Source organism: Anomalospiza imberbis, chromosome 1, assembly GCF_031753505.1.
Source record: "Anomalospiza imberbis isolate Cuckoo-Finch-1a 21T00152 chromosome 1, ASM3175350v1, whole genome shotgun sequence".
Lineage (NCBI taxonomy): Eukaryota > Metazoa > Chordata > Aves > Passeriformes > Viduidae > Anomalospiza > Anomalospiza imberbis.
Genome location: NC_089681.1, coordinates 142,115,048 through 142,137,593, shown reverse-complemented (window position 1 = coordinate 142,137,593; position 22,546 = coordinate 142,115,048). Strand labels below are relative to the sequence as shown.

Sequence of the window (22,546 nt, the reverse complement as noted above, 5' to 3'; positions counted from 1 at the left end):
TATAATTTCCTGTAGCATTTCAAGATGAAGTCACAGAAAATAATCAAATGCAATGATTAACGTGTTCCCAATGTATGTGTTTCTAAAACAAGGTTCTAAGCATTCATTTAGCATGAATTTATGAATACAATACAAGTTCTTCCCCTGACTGCAATTCAGCCATTCTGGATCATGATGGGAGGATTACGGAAAATACAGGTGTTACATCAAGCTGTATTCATAGCAAAACCCAAGGGATATGTACTCCCATTCCAGCACATAAAATCATGAACACTGCAGATACTTTCATGTATCTCATTACATATACTTGAAAAGGAAATGTCAGCTGAAGAACAGTCACACAAAACTGTAGCAAGACAGTAGTAAGATTGCTTTATCTGGTCCAACAAAGACCGCAACAGATTTTTAGTGAGAGCCCAAAATACACATTCCAGCAAGAACATACAGAAAGCAAAAGCCCTGTATGATAAACAGCTGAAGAATGAATGGAAACCAAGCCTTGCTTTCCACATATCCAATCAAATAGCTGCCTCATGTTAATAAAGACCAGTGTCAATGGCACAATATTCAGAAATAATGTCTGAGAAGCTTAGCCCTAATGGAAAGAAAGCTTTGACTTCCTAGCATCTTTATAAAGGAAAGAAACAAGCTATTAATAATAACAGCTGCCTTCTCTGAAGCTATATAATGGCCTCTCCCATGGAGTACAATCACTAGATATCCCAGTTCAAGTTCTAAATTCAATTAAGGGCAGAAAAAATGTTTGAGAGGACTACCGTTAACAGAATTATCAAAAGTAATTCAAGCTATTTAATCAAAGTGGTGCAGCAGTGGGGGAAATTCATATGCAAGCAATCCCTAATGATGCATGCAGTGATTTTCCTTACTGATGAATCCTACAGAGACCTTTATAGTGCTAAGTAATGGAAGTCATGCAACTGTACATTTTAAGGTATTTGGCAACCAATAGCTAGACCCTATTTGCCACAACATAAGCTTACTCCCAAATCTAAACTGCTATTTTTTTCCCTCCTGAAATAGGAACGTAGGACTATCTCTCCATATAATATATATCAATATTAAAAAACAAAGGAGAAGCACAGGAAAGACTTTTGTAAGACTTCACATAGCAGCATCAACTGAATGTGAGAGTCAAAATTCATGTTAAACTGGACACACTCAACACATCTGTATACTGACCTATATGTGTTTGAGCCATTACATCAGCTAGTCTGTGTGCAGCACCACTGCCTCCACTCTGTGTCGAGGAGGAGGAAGTGGTTGATGTGGTAGAGCCGTGGATCGCTTGACTGATCCAATGTTCCATGTTTATACTCCCCTGGCTTGAGGTGGGAGTTCCCTGGGAGTCGCCCTGCACGGAGCCTTCGTCTTCTGAACCAGAAGAAGTATCTAGTAATTAAAAACAGCTTGTTAACTTGCAGTGCTTTGGGGTTTTCTTAATAGAAATAACTCATATTCATATAAAAAATTTCAAGAAAGTGTAATGAAGAAAATCCCAGGAAGGTAGACAAACATAATGAGAAAACTGCAGCACTGAAAGCCCTGAAACTACGTCAGTTGCTAACTATGCACTTCTCCTGCTCTAAGGTCATGGCATGTGTATTATTGTACAAAAAAAAAAAGATAATTAAAGTCTTCCTTTATAATGTTAAACACAGAATCTTCTGAAGATCTCCAGCCAGCAGAGAATATTAAAAAAACTTTCCCAAGCTCACTCCACAAAGTCTGTGAGACGCTTTTCCAATTCTACAAAGTCCAATCCTCAGTGAAATGGGAGTCTCAGCCAGATTCAGTGAGTATGAGAAGCATGGGATATGGGGTATTTTCACAGTCTAGTAGATAAATGTTGCAGATGTCGATGTACTTACCACAGATAAAAAAGCAGATAAAGTTGAAAAGGAATGGCACAACTAATTGCTAAGATAATGTTACATTACATTGTTAGGGAATAAACCAGAAAGTGGAAAGAACTTAGACTACCATAAAATATGACAAGCTGGCCACAGTTAGGTGCTTGTAAGCCCAAAAGAACCAGAGCAAGCTAAGGTGTCACCAAGGGCAAAGCAATCATGTGAACTGTCCCTGTTGACTTTTCCACTACTCAGTTCACCTTCTCTTCAAACATACCAGTTAAGCTCAGTGTGCATCAAACGACATTTCCATTACTGTCTATGCTGACAGATTAGCTGTTCAGAGAAGCACAAAGAACCATTTTTAAAATTCGCATAAAAATAGAGAGATACTCACCTGGAGGTGTGTAGGCATCCATTGATGTTTGCACCACCAATGAACGTCGTTTTGAGGGCATGGGGACTGCCATTTTCCTTTCTTTATGTTTAGCAAGGGCTGCCTGCACTGCTTCTGTGTGGACATCTGGAAGGAAAGAGGTTTGGAGCCAGAGTTAGACAGAAAGGAGCTGTTCTCTGTGCATCCAGCAGACCTGGCACAGACTCATGCATGTGCCAGCTGGGCTGACAAGGCACATCCCATGATGGGAGGCCAGGAACACACGGGATCGCAGAGGAACTGCAGGAGTTCTCCTCTGTAGAAAAAGCAGCCACGGTGAAAAGTCCTGTACTAACAAACAAGCTCTTTGAGCTGTATGATATTCCCAGAACAGTGCTGCAGTATTTGAAGATCAGGAACATCACTTCCCCAGGGCAAACCTCTGCTTAACCAGGAGCTGCTGCTTCAGTGACCATTGCTGTTTTCAATGGAACTATGGTGTATTAACACTGCCCATTTTTTAAATGGATAAGGTTTCCAATTTACAGAAAAGTTACACAGAGTAAGTGAACAAGAACATTTTCTTGAAGGGTAAAAGGTATGTAAAACGCCACAACAGAAATGGCAACTGGTCCCTCATTCCCAAATCCTTCTCCTGCCACTGTCACTTGGCATTATTCACAGAAAAATAAGTACTATGTAGGGCTGGCCTGAGGTGGAATGAGGAAAAAAACACCCTAAGCACTGATCTGGTGCTTTGCAGGCAGGTGCTGCACACAGCTCATACCAGCCCACTCCACAGTACCCAACAGATCCCTTCTCCTTGGGGAGGTGAACAGCTTCTCTAACTTTCCCATGCATTTATAGCTGCCTGCCTCCCAAAGTTTGAAAAAGGCCATTTATCATGTCTAAAAGATGTGACTTTTTGATAATGACTTTGTTTTAAGCACCATTTTTTAATTACTACCATAACTACATATTGAAATAAGTCTGCTTTTAGTTTACTACCTTGCACTGTTTGTCTATTTCTAGACACTGCACATTTCCAGGGAATTGGGACATATATTCACATGAGGAGAATGTATGCAAAAGACATTGCAGCCAACAGGAGTTCCTTGTGTGTAAAGAAGTTGCCACCTACATTGACCATGTGACATCCTGCATTTTAACCAGTTGCCACTGGTCAGCTGAAGAAAATAGAGCAATTTGTGTTTAGTTGCTCCAATCTGTGGATCAGTTTAGTGGTTCCCATTTGTGGATCAGGAGCACAGCGAATCAGGTCTAATCCAGAGTGATCCCACTTCTGCTGCTGCTGCATCTCCTGGAAGAGCACCCTCACAGGCTGGGTTGGCAGCACACTGTCATTATCCTACTCCTGTATGGATGTGGTGGCAGCTCTGAACAGGCAATGTGCCCCAAGAAAAGCAACAGGAAAGAGAAGAGTGTATATATATATATATATATATATATATATATATATATATATATGTATGTGTGTGCGTGTGTGCGCGCGCGCGCGTGTGTGTGTGTGTGTGTGTGCGTGTATGTATATATATATTCTTATTTAAAGAAGTGTTGGTTGAATCACATTTATGCAAGTACTTTGTGAGTAACAACCTGGAAGGATGACTAGAAGCATTAGATGAGCTGCTGATAAGCTGCAGTGTCTCATTTCCAATAATGGTGTTTCCTATTTTTGCCAGGGTTTAAACACCTCTCAGTAGAAGTGCAACAGGGAAGAGTAAGAAAAAGCACATTAACAGCTGCTTCTGTGAGTTGATTTCTTTTCTTTTGTTTTGGACCTTGAAGTGAATGAGATTATCAGCAAAGGAAAGTAAACAGCACAGCTGGAAAACCGTTCTCAGATAAAAAAGCTGTACAGCTGATGGACCAAAATGAAGGAAGAACCAATGCTATTATCAACACAGAAATTGTCTCCTGTCAAGTCATTATTTTTAAGCAGAAACTTTAAGGTCTTTCTTATAATTAAAAACTGATGAAAAGTTTATGTGCAAAGTATCAGAAAATTTATGTGAAAACTATCACACTATGAAAATAAAGAATGTAAGTATTACCTAACAGCATGACCCCAAGATAAATTCCTACCTGCACACTTCACACCAATGTCAATAAGGTAGACAGGACTGAACACACTCCCTAATAGTTTCTTACCTGTTAAAGGGGAAAATTCTTGGTTTTCCTTCAAAGCATAGCAATTAGATATCAAGTAACAAAAAAAAAAAAGAGCCTTCCATTTAAGAAAGCTCAACAAACAAACCTACAGCAATTTTTGGAAAAGAAATTTTTTTTGGAAGAAAATAAATTTTTCTGATCAACACAGGAGGGACTATTTGTATATTATTGTACATAGAATTGTGTTTTAACTGTGCCAGGAGGGAGAAGAAATTCTGCCAAAAATTTTTAAAGGAGGACAGCTGACAGAAAATCATTAAAATGCTTAGTGACAGCTGGATGCTGAATCAGAACTTGTGAATTCTTTGATACCCTTTTTGATGCTGTTTTGATATAAGAAGGTAGACTCATCAGCTTAATTAAAAACACTCTGCAGGGTTTTAATTTTCAAATGAGCCCACAGGAGTCCAGGAATTGAATTGTTTTCCTAATAAGACACATTCTTGATGTGTTTATTTGTAATGGGCTACCATGGAATAAACCACACTATAGATAGCTAAAAAAAAAACCAAACCCAAAACCTCACAGGAAAGCAAAACAATGTCAAAGACAAGAAATTTTGAATAAACAAGAGGGAAGCTGACTGGGAAGAAGGAACATACACACCTGCTCCCACTGCTCCCAGCACAGCCTGCAAGCTCAAATATTTAGAAGGCATTACTCAGATTATGGAGGCTACCAAAAAACCATGAGACACATGTCTAGAAAATGCTGAGGACAGATAATCCACAGATGGTCCACGGAGCATCAACAAGATTTTACAGGGTTTTAGGTGAGTTTACAGGGTTTTAGGAACAGAGGAATAAAATGCAGCATAAACAGTCAAGCTTGGGTGAAAAATCTTTCCATAATGTTCTCTCTCAGGAATAAAACTCTTGGCTAAACAAAGTTTCTCTAGGCATATAAAGAATGGCTAAGGATTGGGTCAAGAATGAATAACAGCTGATATAGAATGTATGTTCTTCCTTTTGAATGAAAGCCTGTTGGTGGGTTCTGAAGATGCTCTTAACCTGTCTGGACAGCCTTGTACAGAGTGGGACTTGGTTAAGATAATGAACAGCCTTCAAGCCCTTCATGCCTTGAGACCAAGACCCAAATATTGAGAAATCAGAGAAGTGAGGGAAAACCAGACTGATACTTCAGAATTACACTTGAGAGCAACGCATGCGTTACAATATCTATCCCATAACCACAGCAAGACAAAAACTGTAAGGAGGTTTGTTCCCAACAAATATCAGCTTCAGATATGCACTTTGCATACACATACTTTGCTTTTCTCTAGGTTTTAGCTTTGCTTTTCTGGTCTACAAACTAACTTTGTTTATGTAGCACAAGGAATGTTAACCAAAATGCAACTAATAGTCTCTTACTGTACTTTTGTGAAGCATGGATTTAAATCCAAGTTGAAACATACATTCATTACCATTCATCCCTGGTAATCTGCTTCCCATGAATTTGAACAGGAGTGTGGTAGCTCTTTCCCTTTACCTCAATCAAAGATGGGCTGTGGTGTCCATCATACTGTATGTAATTCACTGACTGCTTCCTCAAAGCTGTCCCTAACAGCTACTGAAAAAATACAAGGAGACTTGCAACAGGAATTTATACAATAGGAACTGGATGCTCCTTGTTCTCTAAAGAAAGGAAACCACATTTGCAATGCACATTGGGACAAAGTAAGAAGACATATCCAAGTTCCTTTGGGACAGGAAACTGCTATCCCCCCAGATCCCATCATCACAAAGCAGTTTGTATTCTCCACACATCAGACACAGCATCAGCAGGAATGTCACATTAGAATTTCCAGCAATCTCTGGTAGGGTGATGCCCCTGTCTTGCAGGTCTGATAAAAGTGTCTGAATTCCTTCTCAATCTACCCTGGCATGCTCAGAGTAACTGAATTCATCATCCTATGATTGAGTATTTCTATAATATACAGTTTTCTCATTAATTTTTCTGAAATAATTGTTCAAGTACGAAAACTTGGTCCATAAACAACACACAGAAATGCCTGCAAAAAAATGAACACTTCTTCTGTCTTTCCTTATAGTGTTGCTTGCTGTAATTTCTCACCTACTATAAACTTCTGATAGAGTTTCAAACAGAAATATACCTTGATGTAATTGCACTCAAGCCTTCTGAGTGGAAGGCTTTTTCTAAGAGGAAAAATCATGCTTTTAGGTGAAATGTACTTTCATGTGACATTCTAACTGCACTGTTATAGCTGAATAAAATTACTCCATATCCTGACCCTTCAAAGCTCTCCTGTAGGTAAAAAAAATAATTTTACTCTTCCCACCTGGCTTTTCCACAATAATGTCTTACAGAAAATCTAGAGCATAGAGTAAAACATCATTACCTCTCTCTACAGTAGTAGGAAGCAAGGCACAGTGACTTATCTGCTATTGTCCTCCACTGTTTTAGCTTGGCCAACCACACATGGAATCCAATTTGTGTATTTGTACTCAAAGAATCAATAAATGGGAAAGAGCAAAGCACCAAGCTTGGGAAAGCTCACTGCTTGTGCTCGTTGCTTAACACCAACAAACCTGGTGTTCAGCATTCAACCTAACATATTTCTTACGGGCTGCAAACTGCAGACAGAACGGCTCTGTCTTCAGTCTTTTCCCTGTTGCATTCAAGCATTTTTACTTTACAGGACAGAAAGGGCAAGCATACTTTTGGGAATAAACTCAGTAAGTGAAATAGAAAGGAAGTGGAACGGTAAAAACAAGCAGGTGGTAGAAAGTTTCGTTTCAAAGAGATAATGATCTGTTATTATACAATATGAGATGAGGTCTCAAAACAAAGGGCAGAGAAATTAAAACTGGCACAGAGAATGAGGGTCTGCAAGTTCTGACTTCCAGAGTGATGACCAATGACTTTGGCCAATGAGCTCCATAACCAGAATCTCTCCACTGCTGCCAATTCCTCATGCCATCAGCAGGATGGATTGCCCAGCTTTCCTGGGAGGTGCTTTGCTTAGTGCAGTCACTCTTTTCATCTGGTTTATCTCATAACTTGGCACAACAGTGTGCTCCTGGCTTAACTGGAAAGGCTTACCAAAAAAAAGCCAACCCCACTGAAACAGACATTACTGCACAGACACAGCTTGATATGGACACCCTTGTCAAATGGGATGACTGAGTGACAGAAGATAGGGACAGAGCAGTATTAACTGCTGATAGGTGGGCAGTGCTCAAAGGTCAAATAGTAATGTCCTGAAATACAGAAATAAACACTTTTAATTTCAGACTGCTTATACTTTTGACTCCTTGTTCACAGTGTTCTTTAACCATTTATTCCATGCACTGTCCTGAAATCTTTTTCAGGGGGAACACTACACTACTAAATTTTTATTTATTCAGAAGTTGAGCTGTATGGTTTTAACTGGCTCAGGGATAATATAAGTCTCTTTGGAGCTTTTCATGAAGCCTTTTTTGGGGAACATACTTTCTCTCCTCCTTACACAAATTTATGCATACTTAGAACAAGTGGAGACTTCCCTCTATGACAAGCTGCCCTCTCCTACTCATTTCCTTTAGGGAAGACAGTATGCATGATCCTTTTAGACTCAGCTGTCTCCACAAGCAAATCAGTCTTCTTTTCCTGAAGCAAAAAACAATTGTTGTGTGATGAACAAGGCCAGCCATTTCCTGCTTCACATGTGGAGCCCTGCTGCAGCATCTTGTGTTTCTCTACAGCTGCTAGAAGAGCACTCTTCCAAAGAGTGCATTCTCATTTGGCATGGAGCATAAGCCTGATTCACCCTACCCATTCCACCCCATGAACAGGGATGCCCCATTCCTTACTTGGGCCAGAGAGAGTGTCCTTTAAAGCTCTGAATTGCAACTGAGACATTTGAAATATGCTGCAAATTCCTAGCCCTCGTAAAGACCTTTGCAGCTTTTAGCAAATGAACTTGCTCTTTTTTCTTCAGATCATCTTTTTTAAAAGAACAAAAACCTATTCAACAAATTACAGTTGCATTCTTCCTCAAAGTCGAGGGCTTATTAGGGCTTTTTTTTTTCCCTACATAAGTTTAACTTGCCTCAGCAGCTTCCTTTATTCAATATTAGCTGCATTTGCTCCACAGGCATGTCAAACACTCAAAATACCGTAAGCAAAGCAGTACCTCCTCAGAGATCAGGGATCTGGGTATGAGTTCTGCACAGGTCACAGAACAGGGTGCTCCTCCCACGGCCAGCAACAGCTACATTAAAACGTTCCACATTATAAAACTGTTCCTCACAGCCCTTGCATAAAATGCCTCAGCACACAAAAGAACAACATTATCTTCTTTTGTACTTAAATCGGGTCTTGCTGTTGTGTGTCAAGTAGTTCTCCTGCATCTCATTTACCACGCAGCCCTGTCTTTTCTTGTGACAAGAAATTAGACTGGCTGTAGATGGGAGTCATGCATTGCTAGAATCAAGATTTTAGAATCTGTTTCTGCCTCTGTTTCTGATAAAATATATTCCTTCTTCTGGTTTTGCTCACGTTTTCAGTTTCCCAGGAATTATAAAGCCTTCATATGCAATCACCAGCTGTTTAAGAAACACAAATATGAAAAAACAAGCTGTTGCCTAATTTTTTTCTGTACAGATGCAGAATTACCTAAGAGAGTCCCTACCATCTTCTGCAGCCTGGTTTGCCTGTTGTGAGGTAATGGTATTACTTCCATCCCTCCTTTCAGGGGACATACCCCTGGAAGAATAAAACTGCCTGGAGACAAACCTAGCTGTGATATGAATTCATCCATCTCTTCATTTTGGCTCATGTAATTCCTCTCATTCCTCTCCCCTGAACTCTTTTTGTCACCTTTTTTTTTTTTTTCTTTCCTTGTTTTGAGCTAGCCATTGGAAGCAATCTCTATTCTTCTGCATTAGTAGCCAATTCTTGGTAACATGATGGATGACACAACTGGGAGTAAGACAGGCCTAAGGCCTGAGAAGGTTTAGACTCCTTGCCTGTTACAGGGTAGCCTTCAAACACAACTAACTCACTCAGAGAAAGCCAGATTATCAAGATCAAGAAGGCTGATGCTGTGCTCTAATGAGTTGAGAATACTAAAGGATTTTTAATTAGAGGTTATTTAGGTATGTATCATACATGTCGCATTTATATTGCAGTAGAGGATCAGCCCTGAAGTCAGACATTTAACAAATAAGTAAAACCACAAATAAATCTCTGTCACAGGGAAGCAAGTACCTGGGATGGCATCAAGCAAAACAGCTGGAAGAACAGACAGAGGAGGCAATGAAAGCAAGGCCATTTTCTGCTGCATCAACACAGAGCACAATAGAATAATAATAATAATAAAAATAATAATAACAATAATAATCCCTGTAATAACTAGAAATTGTTTTGCTACTAAAACAATTTCTAGTTATTACAGGGAAACAGCTGATACTATAGAAAAATAGCACTATCAAAGGTGAATTTTGGCTGAAAATTCTTGATAAAACAATGGTAAGTATAGCAATTGTATGCTAAGTAATTATACAGGGAGAAGGTTGGTAATTGCTGTCTTACAGGAAACCAGTAGTTGAAAGCATGAAAGTTGCTTCTGAGTTTAATCAGACCTTTGTCAGAGCTACCATGGAGACAAAGGATACACTGAGAATTCATTTCCTAATAAGCAGCCTGTAAATACTCTGAATAGAGATAACTTGGTAGCTACATTTATTGGAAATGCAATCAGGACGTGCTAAATAGGGTGAAACATGGTAAATGTGGTATCATCAGAACTGATTACAGTTGGGTTTTGTCTTTTCCTTGTCCTGGCTGACATCACTGAGTTATTTTCAGGCAGATACAGGGCAAGTGATTTCATAAAAATTCTGCTGTGTTCATCCAACATAGATCACTCCCTTGGAAATCATCTCACCCCTGGGAATGTGAAAGTGAGTCCATATAATAACAGATCTTTGCTGGGGGTGATGCTATAATGAAGCAGTCTCAGAATACTTTCACAATCTCTCTGGGTATTAAGATAGGAAAGCATATGGTCCAAACAGTGTGACACCTCATTTCTCTCCATCTGGAAGCAGGTGTGCTATTAATTCTGAAATATGGCATTCACAATAGTCAACACATGACTGAATGCAAGAACAGCTGCTCTAAGATAACTCTCATTTATAGGAGGGCTGTGGAGGTTACTAACAGAAATAAACTGTTGCTTACCTTTCAAGAAACAACTTATGTGTGCAAGGTTCAGTCTTTGGGATGTTTAAGCTATATATATTAGGCCTCTGGCTTTACTCTGAACCGGGGATACATGAAGATGCAAGGGAAACTTCTGTTGTCTTTTCATGAATTTGGGGCTGCGTTTTGTTGCTCTGCACCATTTTTGGCAGTTAAAAGCCAGTGGTTTAGAAAAGATGTGCATTCCCATGAATGTGCCACTGTAGAAGGCTTGGCTTTTCAAGGGTGCTGCAGCCAAAAAGCCCCACTGGTGCAGGAAGCTGCTCCTTGCACTCCCCGAAGGGCTGTGCCATCCTTCAGCCAATGCTGAGCACGCCCTGAGCATCTTCCATCCCCACCTGCTGCACACATGCACAGACCAGATGCTTGGTATGTTCTCATGTGGGCAGAAAGCTAAACTCTAAGGAAGGGAAGCATGGCTGTCATCTCCCACTTTGGCTGGCACAGCAGTAATCCATAATTCTGGGTAGAAGGAAGAGAGAAGCTGAACACGTGGCTGGGACAGCTGCATGGGCAGGATGTGAAACACAGAGCTCACATGCTGGAAACAGAGGACACCAAAACAGATTGAACTCTCTGACTCCACAGCTAGTTTTGCTGAAAGGCATAGTTTTTGCATTAATTTGAATTCTTCTGGTAATATAATAAAGTTAATCTTAAAATGTTTTTTCTCAGAACTCTGAGAATTTTTAAAAATTGTATTAACTCTACTCATAAGTGAAATAAAACCCCAACATGCATGTCTCCCACTAATAATTTCCATTTGCAATGCACTCTGGAAGTCAGCTTCACACAGTGATCTCATCTCAGGCCCCCATACTATGCAATCTGAACTAAACTAACTTTAAATTTGTTTCTCTCTGGAGATCCTCAAATAATTTTTCTCAAGAGCTCTATACTTATCCTCATAAACTTTTTGTTCTGGGTCAAAAGCAAGGATGTAGTCATATAAATTACATATTTGCCAGCATTTTTCTTCAACTTCTTTTTTGTCCCGATTGAGTTGTTGCTTGAAATCTCTAAGCAAGCTAAATCAGATAGGAGATTAAATGATTTCTGAGTAAGTCTGTTTACAGCTAGGTTAGTGATTTCAAATTAACTTCTACAAGTAAACCTCACTCAAATTTAAGGTTAAATATTGTTTTATGATCAGTTACATGAACATTTATATGCAGTCCCATTCTAATACATAGCATATTAAACATATTTTCCTTTCTTCTTATTCTTTGGAGAAATGCTAAATGATGAGGGTTCAATAAAAATGATTCCTCAAGTCTTCCCATTCCATCCTTTAGCATGCACAACTCTCAAAATGTCACAGTGTAATTATTTTTTGTCAGTTCTGGCAGGATTGCAGAACAATATCTTGACTGTGCTTTCAAAACCACAAAATATAAGTAACCTGTATATTTTCAAATCACCACAAGGTAAGCTGTAAAGTCCCAAAATGTGACCAACCTTTGTTAGGATTCATGCACACACCTACCTCATGGTAAATGAGAACAAATACATGGTGAGACAGGTACTGAAGCTCCTAAAGCAGAGCAGCTCAGCTAAGAAAGGTCTGGTACCAGCATCTCTAGGACTTGGGTCTACAGGGAATGTTCTTTCATGCCTGATTATCATATTTCAAATGACCCTCAAACCTGGCCTGGGACGATTTGTTCTGAAGTTTAACAACTTCATGCTCAGTATAAATTGTTCTGTCTTTTCCCCTTTGAACACCAGTGTGGGAAAGGTGGCTCAGGAGTTTGAGCTGTGAAAGGTGTAGTTAGGATGCATTTGTTTTGGCAGTACCTCCAAGTATCTCCTATATTAAGATGTCTTTTAAAAGAAGTGCTGAGTGCACCTGAAAAATCCCACCCTGCAGTGGTGGGATCTCTGGGGCAGGGGCTGGCAGCTCTCCAAGGTTGAGCCAGACCAATTTTTGGTCTCCAAGGTGTACCAGACCAATTTTTTCTTTCTCACTTCCACCACCTAAATTATGGGGAAAAAAGTCACCAGAAGAGTGTCAGAAGGGAGGTACTCTCCCAGCTGGGAGTGCAGGTACCACAACCACCCTACAGCCCATACCCTTCCTCCATGCTACCAGCTGAGAGATGTTGATTCAAAAAATGGCATTTCTCAAAACACTCCATTTCTCAGCTCCCAGCTCTGTGCTCACCTGCTGCTGTGCCTTTTAAAACCTCTCCACTGAGTCCATGCAGTGCATGTGCTCTCTTTTGCTGGTCTTACTTCTAGGACACCATGAGCCTCCAGACACAGAGGCAGCACAATTTCACTTATGCTGCTACTTCCCAGATCATTCCTGACATCTGGAAAAGTCAGATTTTAGAGCTCATTGGTCTCACTTTTATAAAGGATTACACCGCTCCAGGAAGTGCTCTGGTCATCTTCAAGGCCTATTACAAAGCTCATGAGAAACAAGAGGCTTAATAACCTTGGCCCAACTCATTTATCCCATCCTTGTCTCATCAGAGAATTCTGGTGCAGTAGAAATCATAGAGACACTATCTCATGCCTAACACATCCATATGCCTTTGAATATATTACACCACATTCCTTAGCAATTAATGTTGCTCTTTTTTTAGTTTTTATATTTTATTGCTGCACATTTTTTCTGTTATCCATTCTGGTTTAGGTGGGTTTTTATTACTGACAAGCGTGGAAACAGTAAAAGCCAGGTCCTGGCACACGAGAAGGTGCTCTGGTTTTCAGCATTGGGAGGGAGAACTCAAAGTTCTTGGTTTGGCCTCATCTAAAGGCCACAGGGTGTCCTTTTGGGAAAATGGAAGGTGGAAAGGACCTGATGTTTCCTCTCCTTGTGTGTTGATCACCCAGCTGAGGGAGGATAACACACTCGTTCTCCAGAAAGGTGCTGAAGGTCTCTGACAGAGAGTTGCTGTCTGAACCCCCAAGACCATGACCGGCTGGGAAACACAGAACTGGGGGGGATTTATGGTGACCAAGAACACAGTTTCTGATCCCAAGGACCTGCCCAGTTGCCCAGGGGCTCTGACACCTGGCAGCTGCTGCTGCTGTACTGCGCTGCAGCCTTTACGTGGCAGCAGAGCCCAGCTCAGCTCCGGCCACCACCACGGCAGCCACAGCAAGGGCCAAGCTCGGGCAGGATGGTCACCACAGGGCTACACTGCAGAGGGGCTTTTAAGCACCAAATCAGTTAAGACCGTTCTTCCCAAAGCAATACAGCTGATATGATGGCATTTTAAATAATGGTGGCAGAAACTTCAGGTTCTCCTATGAGGGTTTTCAGTGTTAGCAAGAGCAGAATGCAGCCACTGCTACCAGCGAGCAAACAGGGCCCTAGTGACAGTATGGAGGGACAACAGCCTCTGAAAATGTCAGTATTCAACTGGGTCTGCCATTCAGACAGCGGTGTGAAAGCTAGGCTGTTCGGGCTACTCCCTTGCCTAATCCACCACATAATTCCCATCTCCTGTTCTCAACACACTATTCCAACTCCATGGATCTGCAGCTTCCAAAAGTACGTGAGAAGCCTAGTTCCTAAACGGCACGAAGGAAACAAAAGCTGTATGGCCAACTGCAGCTACGTCTACATGTCCATTATTCACTCACGCTCCGGTCTGTGCCTGACTCTGCAGTGCCACGAGCAGACCAAGGCCGATGCTGACATCTATTCTGCATGCAGAGTGCTGGGCAAGCCAGCCTTCCTCTGTCTGAGCTTTCCTGCCTCAAAATCCACCGGGCCAGAAAAGCCTCTTGGCAAAAGTTACTGATCCAGCCTACAGCACCATTTGGCTTCAGTGTCATCTTGAGCCCCCAGATAATGTTATAGCACAAGCACCGGATAAGGAATGGCAGTTGCTAAGAGAAAAACACTGCCATGATCTACACTTGGCAAACCTTTCCAAATATTGTTTCCAAATGTGGAAATACTACGAGATTTTTTTTTTAAAATCGGTAGTCAACAAATAAAGGAATGCTTTTGGATTAATATCAGCTAAACTATTTGCCACATTTGTATAATGAAAATGATATCGCTTCATCCTGCACTAATTCAGTTACTATACTTTATTGCATTTTCTATTTTGTTAGGCATCAGAAAAATGATCAAAGCTGACATATTGAAACATAGTGTTTTCAGGCTGCCTTCCTGTACAAAAAGAAACAGCCAGGAAATTTTAAACCTTTTTGGTTTTAAAGAATTAGACTGAATTTCCAGTGCAGGCTGAATACTAAAATCCAATTATCTTGAAGCAAAAAATATCCCAGAAACATTGAGGGGGAAAAAATAGTGTCCACAAACTCAAGTGTCAATTTTATTTAGAATATAAAATCATAGAAAGCAGAGTTTCAAAATTATAGTGCTAAAAAATTGTTACAACATTAATGAAAATAATAATAATAATAATAATAATAATAGTAGTAATAATAATAACAAAAACAATAAAGCTAATAAGAAAACAGATAGGGATTAAAAATGTCACAGTTTGACATTTTGCATAATACTAGAGAATAAGTTGAAGGTGATATTAGTGGCAGCAATGATTTTGAGTCTCCAAAGAGAGTTCATTAAACAATCTTTGCTGACATCTAAATCCACATAAAAAACAAAGGCATGGAAGGAGAACTGGAAGACTTTCAAAATCTTAGACTTCCAATTAGGAAAACCTTACCAAGAAGAGACAGAAAAGGACTTTGATCAGAATTGGAATGGGAAATTTATTTGCAGATGTTAACTGAAATAAACTGTGCAAAAACACGAAGGAAGGGAAATGTTTTCCTAGATGTGAATTCCTTATTGGTTAAAGAGTGTGTATTCATTTTGTTTTGGGCTTTTTCCAAGTAGATGTGCCAAATATGATAACAAACACTCAATCTGGGTAACAGCTAGGATCTAACAATCACAATGTGATCAGAGCAGAGATGCTGAAGTATTAAGCACAGCAAAACAACAAGCTAAACAAAGACTTCTACCTGAAGCAAATCTGAATCTGAAAACATGATAACCAGAATGAAATCTGACTTGCAAGTTTGCAACCTACAGTAATAACTGAGTAATTAAGAGATGAAGAAAGAAACAGACTGCTGATCTCACAGGGGCAATAAACAGAAGGGGAGTACATAGTTAGGGTTGTTTGAGTTTTTTTTCCCAGGGTGGAACATTCCACTGTATCTTAGCAAAGCTCATCTGAAAGTAAATTTGAAGATGATCTGATAACTTTTAAATAATTGAAATGTATACTTACATTTACTTTCACTGACATTTGCTACATTTGGTTTTCTTTTGAGTGAGTGAAGATGCAGGAGTTGTTCAAACCAGTTTGCTGGAGAGCTCAGTGACTTGCTGAGGAGTCATGCTAGACAGCAACCAAGCTAGGAATTCAAAGCCTTGCCAGAAGTCCCCAAAACACTGTCAAGCTTCTCAGTTTTAACCCTGAGGACATTTTCAGAGCAGCAAAATCTGAATTTATAGTGTAGTCCTGACTCTCCTACAGTGAGACTCCTGCACTAATAACAGCCCTCTACACTGAATTCCTTACTTTTCTTCTCAGTAATGAAGTTTGTGCCTTTATTTTATACATATATATAATTACAATTGCCCCATCCCTAAGACAGGACCTCATGTACCATTTCACTGAGCAAATGCCTTCCTTTTAAGGCAGCAGGCAGCAACTGGAAACAAGAGGCAGCAACACCAACTCAGAGCACTCTTGGGGTCTCAGAAGAGGCACACAATGAAGATAGGCAGGATATCTCCTTTTGCCCATCCCCGAACTGACTCAACATCTTCATGTACAAATGGCAAACACAGCTCAAGCAGACGACTTCCGACTCACAGTCAAATGCTCATGTTTTTAAGAGAGCTGCTCTGGCGAGTCACAGCTTGGAGATTTGAGGACCGTGTGTTGAACACCCACAAATTAGACAAGTTCAGGAATAGTATTTTTTTACCTATTTAAAAACTGGGTAGAAATCAGACCATTTATAGTGTAATGTTGGAGAAGCTTCTAGGAGCTTATATATCAAGGATTATTACGCAGATACCGCAACCATTATTCAACAGAAAATTGGCAACATCTACAGTATGAACCCAGGGTTTCTGAGGGGAGGAGGGAGGTTTAAAAATTTATCAGAATGGTCTGGACACACATGAACTTTCTCTGTCACATTTATCATTTAATTTTCCTTTAAATGGGACTGGCAAGCTCTGTGACTAATGGAATGAGCCAGAGATATGTTACAAAAGGTTTAATAAGGAGTTCTCCACAATTTTCCAGTTGTGTCAGCACAATGAGTCTGACTTCATCCAGCAAGAGGCATCTCTCAAACACAATCCAGAGCCTCCACAGTCAAATTTACTCTCCTCGAGAACTTCTATAACCATCAGGCCCTGGCTTCTGACTCTCAGCTCACCAGGGTCTCTCTGCCACAAAGGTTGGTGGGTGCTGCTGTCTACGGCTCCCTCATTCTGCCTAAATACACCTTCCAAGGTAGGAGTAAAGAAGTTTCAGAGCTCACTTTTCCTTTATGGAGTCACAAAATTGTTAAGGTTGGAAAAGATAACATTATCCAAACCAACCATCAACCCAGCACCACTGTGTTCACTACTCAACCACATCCTCAGGTGCCACATCCACATGCCTTTTGAACACTTTCAGGGATGGTCATTCCACCTCTTCCCTGGGCAGCCTGTTCCAATGGTTGACAACTCTTTTGGTGAAGAATTTTTTTCCTAATATCCAATCTAAACTTCTCCTGGCACAACATTTTCTCTTGTCCTATCTCTTGTTACTTGTGAAGAGAGGCTGAACCCCACCTGTCTCCAGTTTCCTTTCAGGGAGTTGTAGAGAGTGATAAAGTCTCCTAGAGCTTCCTTTTCTCCAGGGCAAACACCTCCAGCTCCCTCAGCTGCTCCAGACCCTTTGCCAGTTTTACTGCCCTTCTCTGGACATGCTCCAACACTTCAATGTCTTTCTTGTTGTGAGAAGCCATTATAAACCAGTTTTAAACCAATCACTTCCTTCACTTTGTGTTTTATCTGGAGCAGTATCACGAAGAAAGTTGGATCCCATTCACTTGGAAATGAGTTATTACCCTTCTGTTCAGCTCTGAAATTAATTTTGTCTTCCTTTAATCAGTGCTTCTATTTAGGGCATAATGATGTTCCCAACTTGCTATGCTGCAAATTAAATATTTTTCTTACAGTATTACCAAACTAGAATCAGTACAGTAAAAGTCAGCTGTGCCACAGAACCACAGACTGGAGTAGGTCAGCAGGAATCTCTGGAGACCATCCAGTCCAACTCCCTGCTCTAGGCAGGGTCATCTACAGCACATTGCTTGGAGCCACATCCAGTGGGGGTTTGAATAGCTCCAAGAATGGAGACACCACAATTTCTCTTGGCAACCTGTGCCAATGGAGAAAAAAAAGCTTTTTCTTAGGCTTCCATCAATTTTTTTTTCGTATTTGAATGAGTCTAACTGCATCCAGCAAGAGACATCTCTCAAACACAATCCAGAGCCTCCACAGTCAAATTTACTCTTCTCGAGACCCTCCATAACCATCAGGCCCTGGCTTCTGACTCTCAGTTCACCAGGGTCTCTCTGCCACCAAGGCTGGTGGGTGCTGCTGTCTACGGCTCCCAAATTCTGCAGCTGCAAGAGAGGCAGCACCAGATAAACCAGTCTGTGGCCTCAGGCTGCTGTCTGGGAAGGATGCTCATATTGCAGCAGCCCCTGAAGCAATTCAAACAACAGCTGAACACACCTACCCTTCATCCTGTTAGGGTGCAGTACATGCAGTACATGCAGTACATGCAGTCACACCTTCAAAGGTAAGAGTAAAGAAGTTTCAGAGCTGCCCAGATCCCTCTGAATGGCATTACACGTGTGCTGTATCAACTGCTCCTTCCAATTTAGTATCATCTGCCAGTGTGTGAAGAGGGCACCATCTCACCTGCAAAGTCACTAAGGAAGCTATGAAGGGGTACTGGAGCCAGTATTCACTCCCTGCAGTACCATCAGAGACTGGTGTCCAGCTGGACTTTGTGTCATTGATCACAACACTCTGAACTCAATTTCAGCCAATTTTCAGACCACCTCACTGTCCACTTATCTAATCCATATTTCACCAGTTTGTCAAGGAGGATGTTATGATAATGCCAAAAGCCTCACTGAAGGCAAGGCATCCAACTTCCACTGCTCTTCCTTCAACCTCCAGGGAAGTCATCTCATTGTAGAAGGTCATTAGGCTGATCAAGCATGAATTTACCAAGCTACTAAGAGAACTTTGTAAATCCATGCTGTCTACTCCCAATCACCACCTTGTCCTTCATGTGTTTAAAAAGTGCTTCCAGCATTATTTGCTCTACCACCTGCTCAAGAGATCGAGAAGAGTCTGGCTGACCTGTAGTTTCCCAGATCCTATTTCTTGCTGTTCCTGAAGACAGCAATGAACTTGCTTTCTCTCAGTCTGCAGAAACATCCCCTGACTCACATAACTTTTAAGGAGTTGAAAGAGGACTCACATTGGTCAGCGATACATCCCCATCATGTCCAACAGACTTCTACTCGTTCAGCTTGTTCAAATATTCCCTGTCCCAATTCTCCTGCACAGAGGGTAGGTTGTCATTGCTCAAGACTTTCCCATGGGTCTCAAATGCCTTGGTTTCCAGAACTCAAATATCATCAGCACAGACCAAGGCAAAGGATACATTAATTATCTTGGCCTTTTCCATGCCCTTTGTCACCTTGGTCTCCTGCCCCATTCAGCAGTGGGACCATGTTGTCCCTACTCTTCCCTTTTGTATTAATATGCCTGTTGAAGGCTTTTTTGCAGCCCTTCACACTCACTGCCAGATCCGGTTCCAGATGTATCTTGGCTTCATAACTCCACCCCTGCACGCTTGGACAGTGCCTCTCTATCCGCACAATGAATGTTTGCCATGTAGAGCTGCACGAGTTCCCAACAAGCTTCTTTTTAAAAAAGTGAGGAACAGAACAAGACTTTTCAAATTTTCATTCCAGTTCTGGGGTCTTCAGTCCCACTCACCTGATCTGTAGCGCTCATCCCGTGACCCTGAGGACCTGCGACGGTGATACCGAGAGGAAGAGGACGGAGTGACAGGAGTTCGACGTTCTTGTGGTAACGCCTGGTCCACCCCTGCATTAATGAAAAAAAACCAAACAGCTCATTCTGATTGAATTTTGCAAGATTTATAGTGAGAAGGAGTTCAGCATACACTAGCATAAACTGAATGAATATTCAGTGCCTAAAGCGTGTTGTGTCAATTGGTTACACACTACTTGCCTCTGGTCAGATTTTCTGATGTGGACATTTTCCTGGTTCTCTCTAAAAAACTTTTTTTCCAGGGTCATGGACAACATAGAAAGAGCAAACAGACAGTAAGCTTGGCATTTTTTATTTCACAAACAAATGAATTTTCATGAAGTAATATTTAGGAAATATTTTAATGAACTAATAAAGGCAGACATCATTGCAATGGATATTTAAATCTTCCTGCAAAATGATTCCTAGGAAAACTTAGTGTGTATCATCTAAAACCTCATCTGGTTGGATGGTGTCAGCTGGTGACAACACAATACTAACCTATGGAAACTAGGTCCTGCGGGAAGGAAACTATAGTAATATCTATAGTCACTTTTACCTACCAATGGTCAAAAAGTAAACTATAACTGCACCAAACCAGGCTGAAAAGAGTAGCCTGTTCCAACAAAACAACAAAAATAGCCTTGTAAACCTGCAGCATTTGAATATGCTGAGCCTAAACATCTGGTATTTTAAGATTCAAACCTTTTATTAATCCCTTTCCCATAGTGAATTTGCTTTTTTTAAAAAAATAGTATTTTCTTGAAAACTTCTTAAACTACAGTAGTAATATAACAGCAGCATTATATATCAACACTTCTAGGAACTGATGTTCTTTGACAACTTCCAGAGAAGAGTGAAGGCAATGACTTAAGCAGGAAAGTTCAAACAATAGGAAAAGAAAGCAAACCTGCATCTATTACAGATGCATGATGTGGCTCCCTGCTCTCTTCCAGAGAAGAACCTGAGCAGACAAGCCCAGCTGATGCATTCAGCTTTGAGCCAACAAAGCACAGAGCCTTGGGTGTGTGATGCACAGGAGTAAAGAACAGGAGGAACCTGACAAAATTAAATCGATTCTTTCCTACAATTTTTTACCTTTAAGAAGTATTTACACACTACGCGTAACTGTAAGAACACAAGGCCCCTTGCACTTAGGGCTCAAATGTAGGACTAATAACTTGAAATTGGATTCAACAAAACAATGCTTGGAATTATGCTCATATTTTTCAATTAAAACATAATGTAAAAACTCTCCACTACTATTTCCAAATGGTTCAATGCCAGCTTATTAGAGAGGGATAAGAGGGATAAGAGTCTTGTTTCTTGTGGAAACAAGAATTTTTATGTAGACTACAGACCAACCAAAAATACTGTGATTACTTCAGTCAGTCTCAGTTGGGTTTCAATGGACTCTTTAAAAAAGCATCTTTTGAAAAAAGTTGGCATTGTATGCTTATTTCTTTGTGAAAAAAACTGCACTGGAAATCCAGCTTTTCTCTTAAATCTTTGGATTATCAGCAATGTCAAGTCTGCTTTGATTTTGTGAAGAAATGGCTGGTTGGCTAAAAAAAATGCTTGGAGTAAAATCTCATAGGCGCCTACAAGACAGAATGAATCCATAAATTTTACTCTACTCAGATTGTGATTAATAATTCACTCTCTTAAATCAAATAAAATATATTCATTTAACTCCTCTGTCTCCATACTATAGTACTGCATAATTTCACCTGCTCTCATTTTCCTTAATATTCTTTCAGTCAGGTGAACCTGACTTCTAAATCACTGAAATAATCAAAAGGAGTATTTCTACTCCTTTTTATATATCATAATAAATACTTTCTCCTCCCTTTTATATTCAGAATTTTTCCTTCTTTATTTGGCAAGCCTGAAAATTAGCAATATACAGTTAATAATAAAACTAATTTTGACTGAATTTTTTCCAAAAATTATGTTTCAGTCTGTATGAGATGCTAAGCACCATTACTCATCTCAGTCCTTATCTACATTGTCAGGAATGAAATAATTTCTGGAAATCACATATATTCACAAAAATCCTACAAAAACACACCCAAAAATTCTGCACCTAACACTGATGCTGTGTGACAGAGGTTTTGCTAAGAAAAAGCAGTGCCACATTTCCCACGGCAAGTGACTTGTTTAGGGCAATGGCACGTGGAGAAAAACCAAGAAAGATAATTGAGATGTTGCCACTGCAGTACAACATCATGATCATACAGGAAAAGGGGATTAACTGCATCTTCCAAACAACAAAACCACATGCAATAGGCTTTAGAAACATCTAGGGAAAATTAAATTCCAGGGAAAAGCATCAGTTTCAGAGGTACACAACTGCTGTAGGAGGGAGATCTTCCAGGCTGACCTGAAAGCCATTGGGCAATAACACATTCAAGTCTGAGGCTTCCTTCTCCTGGCTTAGTGACTGTGAGACACCTCAAGTATCTCAGTCCCTTTTCTGCAGCTGTGGGCAGTACACAAACATCTTTTTCCAGGTGCAAAATAAACAGTGCACACAAGATAACATCAAACACTGACCCTGCCATGGCAAAAAACAGCAGGACACCCAACTGGCCAGGCAATGCTGCTGCCCACAGCACTCCCCAGCACTGCCAAGGGCTCTTCTCTCCTCCAGCTCACTATGGAGATTGTGTTTTTACTACAGATACATTAAGCAGCTCATCTAATCGTAAAACTGAGACACTTTAGCAAGTTTCATTTCCTTCTACTTTGTATACATCTGTTTGTTTTAACTAAGTCAGTTCTGACCCAGTGGGCAACATGAAG

At 40.5% G+C, this 22,546-nt stretch overlaps 1 protein-coding gene across 9 annotated transcripts in view; it reads right to left on the bottom strand.

Moving 5' to 3' along the window:
* Window positions 1–22,546, bottom strand: part of DIP2C (disco interacting protein 2 homolog C) — a 309,412-nt gene that overhangs the window by 111,925 nt on the left and 174,941 nt on the right. For all 9 annotated transcript variants that reach the window (XM_068174086.1, XM_068174067.1, XM_068174077.1 and 6 more), the window contains 3 exons: window positions 19,685–19,795; window positions 2,269–2,394; window positions 1,201–1,410 (listed from right to left, as the gene is read on the bottom strand). In XM_068174086.1, coding sequence (XP_068030187.1) covers window positions 1,201–1,410; window positions 2,269–2,394; window positions 19,685–19,795 — 447 coding nt within the window. The remainder of the gene's footprint in view (window positions 1–1,200; window positions 1,411–2,268; window positions 2,395–19,684; window positions 19,796–22,546) is intronic.